Source organism: Pseudozyma flocculosa, assembly GCF_000417875.1.
Source record: "Pseudozyma flocculosa PF-1 unplaced genomic scaffold scaffold00017, whole genome shotgun sequence".
Taxonomy (NCBI): Eukaryota; Fungi; Basidiomycota; class Ustilaginomycetes; order Ustilaginales; family Ustilaginaceae; genus Pseudozyma; species Pseudozyma flocculosa.
The window spans coordinates 443,352-453,075 of NW_006920885.1; the positions used below are offsets into that span (position 1 = coordinate 443,352).

Consider the following 9,724-nt stretch of genomic DNA (forward strand, 5'->3'; position numbering starts at 1 on the left):
GTGCTACCAGTATGAGATTGCTCGATCTGGTTCTTGTCGTCGATGCCGACCCGAAGGCGGGGCGAGGCCCCCCGACGAGGACTGTCGGTCTCGCTCATCTCGATGCCCAGAGGCCATCATCGTTCGTCGCCACTATGGGCCGCACTCGCCGCGATCCCATGGAGCAGGACGGGCATCGCGACGCGCTGCACTCGTACATGAGCTCGACCTCGTTCCCAGCGTCTGGCGTACAACGCGTCACGCCACTCACAGCGGCTGAAGGACTTCTGGGGCGCTCGACCCCGCCATCCGATGGGATGGGAGATGCGTGTGCGCGTCGATGTACCATTCCATCTCCTCGCCTGATGCCACCTCCCGGCCGGGGAGACAGTCGTACGGCCATATGAATGTGAGTTCGTTCTAGGCGACCGAGGTCGATGGACAAGCAGGGTCCGCCCGTGGTCGCCACCATGTCGTGTGCCGTCCGGATGGCGGGTGGCGCGCAACCAGGTCAGGCGCATGCTGGCTGACGGCTGACGGTTGGTGACTGGCTGGCTGGCTGGCTGACTGACCGGCCGAGGCGAGCTGCACGCGTGGGAAATTCTAGTCCTGGCCTGGGTGGATGCCAAATGCTCGGTTCCGAAAAAATGCGCCGAGGGAAGCGTGCGCCGGACGCAGGCACAGACGGGCGAGCGGGTGGGCGGAGGTCTGCTGGCTGGCCGGCCCTGAGCGCGGGTCGGAAGGATGGCCGAGGCGGGTGAGCGGGAGGATGGCCCAGCGCAAGCGGGCAGCGAGCGCAGGCTGGCGAAGACGAGGGCAGGGCGGGGGCAGGGCGCGGGCGTCGATATCGGCCTTGGCCCTGCTGCTCACCACCGTCCAAACCCCCCTCAAGACACCCCCTCCGTATCCGTCAAGGTAAGTGGCCAGCGAACCCCCGACATCACGCCGCCCATCTACGCCGACATTCCGACGCTCTCGATACAGGGACCACCCATCACTCTCGCTCGCCAACATCCGCACCAACCTAGCGCCTGCGACCCCGACCTACGACCTCGGTTTCGACCTCCTGCTGACTCTCCAACCACCCGCCTGCCAACTCGTCTGTCCGACCCCCACCTCGTACTGCCTAAAAGATGAAGGTCGAAATCTGCTCGTTCTCTCAGAGGAAGATCTACCCGTAAGTAGCAGGTTGCTTCCATCAGAGGTGGAAATGGAGGACCGCCGATCCGACAATCCGACACTATGGCAAACCTGCGGTCTTGGAGCTGCCGGCCACGGCGGAGCGCTAGCCCGACTTTGCCATCCCAAGAAAGGCACTCTCGGCATCGACAGATCTGGAAGGGCGGAGGCAGGCGACTTGAGCTGCAAAGTGCTGCCCGGGGCAAGGCCGCCCTCAACAACGAAGGCAGCTCCAGGTGAACCCGAGCTGGAAGGAGCGCTGGACGGCCGGGCGGAGTCGTCGGATCGGTGGAACGATGAAGTTGGGCTTCCATCATAGGGAGACCTATGAACCGACCGCTGACAGGATGCTATGGCGTTGGTTGTCGTCGTCGCTTTGGTGTCTACAGTGGCCAGGGTAGGCTCTACGTTCGTGGAGACAACAAGGTGAGTTCCTTAGCATCCTCGCATCCCTGCCGGAGCTGACCTGGAGCACGGCTGGAAGCAGCGGAGGGAGATCGAGCGCGGTGCTGCTTCGACAGCGGACATGGCACTAGGAGGACCGGACAGGAGACGCCCCCAGGCGATCGCTGGCTGGATGGTGGATGGATCCGCGATGGGACCTGGCCCTTCAACACCGATCTCGCCACCATTCTGTACCGACATTGGTGATACGCTCGACGACCACACACACTCGGGCCCCAATCAAGAGGCGGGCCAATGGGACAGGGAGGGGAACGCTTGCCGGGAGCCAGCCGGAGCGCGGAGGCCAGGCAGGAGGACGCGGATGGCCGGCTACACCACACGCCTTGCTCTAGGTCCCACCACTCTGCGCGGGATGTACCCACGCCTAGTCTCCTGGCGGACGGGGTCACTGACGACGCCATCCCCACGATATGAATCTGGTCCTCCTCGCCCCGCCCGGCAGGTCTTCCGCTTCAACACGCACAAGAGCGAGTCGCTCTTCCTGCAGCGCAAGAACCCGCGCAAGCTCGCCTGGACCGTCCTCTACCGCCGCATGCACAAGAAGGGCATCACCGAGGAGGTTGCCAAGAAGCGCTCGCGAAAGGCGGTCAAGCACCAGCGTGGCATCGTCGGTGCCTCGCTCGAGGCCATCGCCGCCCGCCGCAACCAGAAGCCCGAGGTCCGTGCCGCTGCTCGCCAGCAGGCCCTCGCCAAGTCCAAGGAGGACAAGAAGGCCCGCGCCGAGGTCCGCAAGGCCAACAAGGCCAGCGTGAGTGTCGCCGAGAGGGCCCCATCACCTTCTTGACGGAGAGCTCTTGCTCGTCGGATCCAGGGACCGCAGTGCTGATGTCGATTCTCTCCCTCGCCTCCTTTGCCCCAATGTTCCCACCCGGCTCTGCAGGCTACTGGCGCTGGTGGATCTGGCCCCAAGGTTTCGCGACAGCAGGCCAAGGGTGGTGCCGGTGGCAAGGTCCGAGTCTAAGCGTGTCCTGTCTCCTGTCCAAAACACCCAGTCGTCCTCTTTGTCGAGGGAGGGGAGGACGTCGTATGTCCCATGATGCGATGCAAAACCCTTGTACTTTTCCCCCAACGCCGTCGCCGCCGCCGCGGCCGCGCGATCTCGCCCGTTCCATTCCCGGCACTCTACGCATAGGCCCCCACCCTCACTCACGCCCCGGTGTTGCGCTTCTCGCGCTCGACGGCGACGACGGCGACGCTGTGGGACCTCTTCTGGAGGACTCGTCTCGGCCCATGTCGCATCTCGCGTGGCCGCCGTCGCTCCGCACTCACACACATGCCCATCCGCAGTTGCGCACGCGCGCCGCCGCCGCCGCCGCGACCCCCCAAAACTTGCAATCACAGCACGACCTGTGAACCGCCAGCCAGACGCACACACACGCACGCACACAGACGAAGTGAGCAGGACCGACCGAACTCAGAGGCAGGCGAGGGTCGGGAGGGGTCGCTGAGCCGTCCTGTGTCGATGTCGACGGCTGCTGGCCGGCTCGAGAGGCGCGATTGCATCGTCTGCTTGCCCGGCGGTGTGATGGGCCGGAGCAAAGTCGGTTGGGCTTGCTCGCTCGCTCGCTCCGAAATCGGCCCGTCCTGCCAGGCTTCAAGGCCAGCGAGAGGACAGACGCCCCTGCTCGACATGTCCCTTCAGGCCTCGACCATACGCTCGAGGGGTGAGATCCGATGGCCTAGGGAGGAGATGGAGGTGACGAGGGCCCGCGCTCCGACGAACGACGGACGACGGACCGAACCGGGTTCGTGGTGCCGAAGATGAGGGCGGCATCGACGCACGCTTCCATCCAGATTCCTCGAGTCTTACTGTCCGAGGCTTCTCGAAGTCGCTGCTGGCGATGCCGACGGTCGACTGCCGAACGGTGCGTACCCACGGCAGAGTCAAGGAGTTGCGAGTGCAAAAGGGCGGCGGCAATGGCCTGCGATGGGCGGAGTCGGCTGGTCGCGAGGGACGCCTTCATCGGCTGAGTCCAGCGACGACGACGACGACGTGCGGATCAAGAGGCCGTCGCCCTGTCCAAACCAAGCCAGCGCACACCCGCGCCGGTTCCCGCGGAGTCGAGGGCAGGGCAGCCTCTGTATCTGTTGTGTCGGCTCTCGGCGCCCGAAGGCTGGGCTGGGCTGGGGTTGATTTTTGGCTGAGGTGAGCACGACGCGAGCTGTGGCCCAGGCCTTGGCCTGGCCAGCCAAAGGTTTGGTTTTTTGGGCATTTCGGCGAGCGAGGCCGACGCAGCCGGCTTTGCTTTGATTATTGCGCTGGCGTGAGGAGGATCGACGGGGTCCAGCGCCCGCGTCAAACTTGGCTGGCGGGGCTGGCCAGTCAGCCCGGCCCAGCTCTGTTCTGCTTGCTTGCTGGATTTTTCCTGCCTGGCATGGCTCCGGTCGGTCGCGTTGAGCCGAAAAAAGAGGTCCGCCGCCCTGCCTGAGGCCTGGCAGGCGGTTCCATCTGCTGTGCGTGCGTGCGAGTGCGTGCCTGTGAGAGAGGTGAGGTGAGGTGCGTGCCCTTGCCTTGCCTTGCCTTGCCTTGCCTTGCCTTGCCTTTGCTTTCTTTCCAGCGGCAAGCAACGACATCCGAACCAGCACCGCTCCCCCCCATTCTTGCCTCGTTCTCTGCCACCACCACCACCACCACCACCACCACCGCCGCCACCTTTTTGCGCTACTTGTCCTCCCCCTTCAGCCTCTTCCAGCTTTCCCCGGGCTGCGAACTCTTCTGCCAACGTCTCGACGCAACCCGACCACGACGACGACAGCGGCTGCTCTCTCGGACTTAAAGACGTTTCGACTGTTCGCCGCCCTGCGTGGACATCTTTGGCGTTCGCTTCTCAACGGGACCCTCACGTAGGCTCACTCGCTCGAGCCTGCATCATCGCTCCTTTGAGCCCTTGTCCGCTTCTCGTCAACCTGGCCAGACGACCCGTCGGTACTCCCAAGCACCAACAGCGACAGCAGTCGACAGACCCCGTGGCCCTAGCCCTGCTTTGATGCACCATTCCGCCTAGAGTCGTTGTTTTTGCACCCCACAACCCGCCTTCTGCCGCACACAGGAGAATGTCTCCCGATCTCGCGGCTGCCTCGGATCCCTCTACACCCACCCAGTCCGGCCAAGACGCCTCTTCGCCCGTCTCGTCGCGCACCACCCTTGCCGCCACCCCGCGCTCTCCCCCGCTCTCATCGATCGTCAAGAAGGGACTGCCGACCGTCCGGGTATCTTCGTCGGCCGATCTAGGCTCGCTTGCATCCCACAATATGGCTGATTTCGACGGCGGCGACAGCGGCGCCCTACCCTTTGCGGGGCATCTCAGCGAGCGCTGGAGCAGCCACAGTGCCAGCAGCTCGCCCGATGCAGAAGAGAGCCAGCCGCCCAGCATGACCACCGGCTCCACCTCAGCCTCGGTCGAGAGCCTCGAGTCGCTCCAGGACGCCCACAACCGCAACCTCCTGATGCGCAACGAGAAGCTCTACGCCCAGCTCAACTCGGCGTCTGGCAAGGGCGGCTTGGGTGCAAACGGTCCCATTGCTCTTGGTGCCGCCTCGGTCCAGCCTCCTACCAGCTTCGACAGCAGCACCGACGGCGCCAAGCTCATCCACTCCGAGTTTGGCTACTGCGCCAACCCAAACTACCGCTATACGTCCGAGCACCGCGCCGGTGACCCGCTGCCGAACCCCGTCGAGGAGGAGCCGAGCTACATCACCGTGCTCACCACCTACATCAGCTACATCATCCTCATCCTCATTGGCCACATGCGCGACTACACGGGCAAGCGGCTCTTCCCCAAGAGCTACCGCCACCTGATGGAGCGCGATGGCTACGCCGCGCTCAACTCGGACTTTGACAGCTTCTACACGCGGCGGCTCAAGGCGCGCCTCGACGACTGCTTCAGCCGGCCGGTGACTGGCGTCTGCGGTCGCACCGTCCTCACCCTGGACCGCGTCAGCGACGACTACTACCAGTCGTTCCGCTTCACTGGCGAAAAGACGCGCGCCCTCAACATCAGCGCTTACAACTACCTCGGCTTCGCCCAGTCGCACGGCGGTTGCGCCGATGCCGTCGAGGAGTCGCTGCAGCGCTACGGCATCAGCAGCTACGGCAGCCGTCTCGGCAGCGGAAGCCTCGACCTGCACGAGCAGGCCGAGCAGCTGGTGGCCAAGTTTGTCGGCAAGCAGGAGGCCGTCCTGATCAGCATGGGCTTCGCGACCAACAGCACCACGATCCCTGCCATGGCCGGCCCGGGCACGCTGATTATTTCGGACGAGTACAACCACAGCTCGATCCGCTTCGGCGCTCGCCTCAGCGGCGCCCACATCCGCCAGTACAAGCACAACGACATGAAGAAGCTCGAGGCGCTGCTGCGCGAGTGCATCAGCCAGGGAATGCCCCGCACCCACCGTCCCTGGAAGAAGATCCTGCTCATCGTCGAGGGCCTCTACTCGATGGAGGGCACCCTGGTCAACCTGCCCGAGGTCATCAGGCTCAAGGAAAAGTACAAGGTGGGTGCCGAGATGACCGCGAGTCTCAATTGATGCCGGCGGTCGACGGCGTGCTGACCTGTCCTGCTTGACCCATTCTCTTCATTTCCCCCGTCCGCCGCTGCCGTTGCCGCGCCGCAGTTCCACCTCTACATCGACGAGGCCCACTCGATCGGCGCCATCGGTCCCAACGGCCGCGGTGTCTGCGACTACTTTGGCATCGACCCTGCCAAGGTCGACATCCTTATGGGCACGTTCACCAAGTCGTTTGGTGCTGCGGGAGGCTACATTGCCGGCGACAAGTCCGTCATCGACCGCATCCGGCTGACGAACCACGCCAACGTTTATGGCGAGACGCTGGCGCCTCCGGTGCTGACGCAGATCATTGCCTCGATGGCCAGCATCATGGGCGTGGGCAACAAGGCCGAGGAGGCGGCGCTGCTGCCGTCCTGGGTCAAGCTGCCCCGGGCGCTGATGGACGGCAGCGAGGGCCGGGAGCGGCTGCGCCGCCTGGCGTTCAACGCGCGCTACCTCAGCAGCGGCCTGCGCAAGCTCGGCTTCATCGTCTACGGCCACCGCGACAGCCCGATTGTGCCGGTTCTCATCTTCCAGCCGGCCAAGATGCCGCTGTTTTCGCGCATGATGCTCGACCGCCAGCAGTCGTTGCCGCCCTCGGAGCGGCTGGTGGTCGAGGAGTCGCAGCTTTCGCGCGAGCAGATCAAGGCCATGGACGACCCCGCCTCGCCGGACAATATGACCAACCCGGACGCGCGCCCTCCGATTGTCGTCGTCGTCGTCGCCTACCCGGCCACGCCGCTGATTTCGTCGCGGGTGCGTTTCTGCGTCAGCGCGGCGCACACCAAGAAGGACATTGACGACGTGCTGCGGGCGTGCGACGAGGTGGGCAGCCTGCTCAAGATGAAGTACGGCAGCGGCGGGCCAGGTGGACGGTGGGACGTCGAGACCGTCATTGAGCGATGCCTCGACCTGGTCCAGTGGAATGGCGAGGACCCGATCTAGGCGGGTCACCACTGCGTCCGAGGTTCGGAGCCGCAGCGAGTGCATCATCGTTTCGGACCCCAATCGCATCGCTCCCTTGGCACTCTCTCTGGTCTTTCTATGCTCTCCCGGGAATACCGTGTGGACTCGCGGACATGTCTCTTTTGCCTCGTTATCATCGCCTATCCGAATCGTAATCCTCTCGCGGCGACAGCGGCGGCCCCGCATCACCGCCGCGCGCTTTCTCTCTCTGTCTCTACTCTTCTCTACCTAGCCTCCTCTTGGGCCGTGCGTGCTGCTGGGGCAGGTGGGCCGGCGTGCAGCCTAGCCTGTTCTGGCCCGGTCTTGCTCGACTCGTCGGCTGGCGAGGATCCCGAACGGGCCCACGGGAGACGGTCAGCGCGGGCGGAGCAAGGTCGGTTGCCTGTCGCCTTGACACGACGGCGTTCAGGCGCAAGACGCCGGCATGTGCTCCTCCAGACCGGACCGAGGACGGCGAGGTAGGACGGGCGATCAAACCGGCTGATCGACGTGCGTGCGTACTGTACGTGTCACCGCCACGCCATGACGGAAGATGACCCGAAGTATGTAGCTTAGGTTGAGCTTCCTCAGCTTTGAGGAAGATGGCGAGCCGTACGTGGTACTGTACCTGCCGGTACTCGACCGCGAAGCAGCTCATCGACCAGCGCGGCTGCTCACCGTCCCGCTGCTGCCTGCCCGCCTGCTTGCCCGCCTGCCTGCCCGCCTGCTTCAATGGGGCCGGCGTAGGATCTGCATTTGCCGGAGCGTGGCGCTCTGCCGAACGTAAAAAAGCCCATCGCATCCAACCTCGCTCGCCCTCCTGCCGCACTGGCCGCGCCCGGATTGACTGGAAGAAAGCGAGGAACAAGACTCTTACCAGCCGACCTGTGCCAGCCTCTCTCCCTCTCTTCTATTCCAAGGCGATGCGGCGTTAGGGGGCAGCCAAATACAGTACGGAGAGCGAGGATGGGCCGGACGGCATGCTGCTGCTGCTGCTTGCCAGCGAGCAGCCGCGCTCCTTTTCTCCCTCGGCGCGGCGGGTTTTTTGTTGCGCGCGCGCACGCCTTGTTGTTGCGTGGGTGCCTGCGTGCCTGGCCTGGCCTGGCTCGTCGCACCCGAGCCGTCCGTCCGCCCGCCCGCTCGCCCGCCTGGCCCGGCCTTGGCTAGCCCTACCTTGATTCTGATGGCCTGGCACTGGCCTGGCCTGTCTGCGCCGCTCCGCCCCGGTGCTGCCCGCCGAGGACCCAAGCGTGCGTGCGGGCGTGCCAACCAACCAAGGCACAACCGGATCCACCCACACTCACCCAACCGTAGCCTAGCCTGCCTACCGTACCTCTTCCACACACAACCCCCCCGCCCAAACTACCGCCGCGAGAGCGCCCCCTTCCGCACGCATCATCGCTCATCGCTCCACACCGTACCGCACCTCGCTCGCTCGCTCGCTCCCTTCCTCGCCCGCTCCCCCGCCAGAGTCTATCCCTCCCCCTCTTGCTTTGCCCCCCGCCTCTGCTCGGCGTCTCCCGGCCTGCAAACCTTGGGTGCCTGCTTGGTCCCTCCCTCCTGCTTGGCCTAGCTGGCCCGCGCTGGCCCCTCCTTGCCGGCCTGGTGCGAGAGCATCACCTCGCTCCCTCGCCCCCCATCCGGTCCCCTCCCCCCGGACCTACCGACCTTTCGGGACGGGCCAGGCTCATCCATCCGCCGCTGCCGCCGCCGCCGCTGCCGTCGTCCGGCCGTCCCTCGGTCCCCTAGCCTGTCCTTGCCCCCATCCCCTGCTGCTGCCGCTGCTTCTGCTGACAGGTGGCCCGACCTCGCATATCCCGGTCGTCGTCGTCGCCGTCGTCGTCGCCGTTGCCGTACCGGTTGCCGTTCATCTCCGGGCCGATCCCCCGCCCCCCTGTCCCGAAGCTAGCGGCTGTCGATCCATCTCGCTCGTGTCCCCCCTCCGCCCCCTTTCTGTCGTCTATCTGTTCCTGCGTCGAGCTCCCCTCGCTGTCCGGTGCCTCGCCGTCGCTCCGTCGCAGCCGCCGGCTGTCAACTTTGGCTCCGGCAGGTCGTGCCCTCCTCCCTCGCCATCGTCCCCTCCGTCCCTGACCTCCGTCCCTGCCTTGCCACTGCTCGACACCGAGCGGCCGCATCCGCCGCTTGTCCACCTTGTCCTGCGGCGTTCGCAAACTTAGCAGGCAGGCAGGCAGGCAGGCAGCTGGACGGACGGACGGACGGACGGGTGAGTGTGGCCGTACCTCTCCGCCCCTTGTAGCTTGCAGTACGTAGCGTAGCGCAGCAGCAGCGGCGGCGGCTCCATTGTTGTCCCTCGGTCCTCCCGTCTCGACCTCGCCATCGCCTTCGCCTTCGCCGCGACCATCGCCGGTGTGGTCGTCGCTGCCCGGCTGGCTGGCCCTCGCACGGCTAGCTCGCTACACCTCGTCTCGTCCTTCCTCGACGCCGGTCCTCGCGGGCCAGATAGCCAGGTGGCGAGGCCATCCGTGCCACCCTCTCGCATCAGGCCGCTCCGTCCCGTCGTCTCGCCTCGACGGTTGATTGCGCGCCCTAACGCACGCCTACCCCGTCTTGCGCGGCCGGCATTGTCTCGCCCAAACGACATCCGACC

General features: G+C 65.4%; 2 protein-coding genes across 2 annotated transcripts; both read left to right on the top strand.

Moving 5' to 3' along the window:
• Positions 1-1,112: 1,112 nt before the first annotated feature.
• On the top strand, positions 1,113-2,584 carry PFL1_05029 (uncharacterized protein; the record flags this gene model as incomplete). The annotated part of the gene is made up of 4 exons (XM_007882558.1): positions 1,113-1,156; positions 1,548-1,584; positions 2,066-2,371; positions 2,504-2,584. 4 exons carry the CDS (start codon positions 1,113-1,115, stop codon positions 2,582-2,584), a joined length of 468 nt encoding a protein of 155 aa, XP_007880749.1.
• A 2,093-nt stretch (positions 2,585-4,677) lies between these two features.
• Positions 4,678-7,116, top strand: PFL1_05030 (uncharacterized protein; the record flags this gene model as incomplete). The annotated part of the gene is made up of 2 exons (XM_007882559.1): positions 4,678-6,117; positions 6,238-7,116. The coding sequence occupies 2 exons, from the start codon at positions 4,678-4,680 to the stop codon at positions 7,114-7,116; spliced, it is 2,319 nt and encodes a 772-aa protein (XP_007880750.1).
• Positions 7,117-9,724: the final 2,608 nt, after the last annotated feature.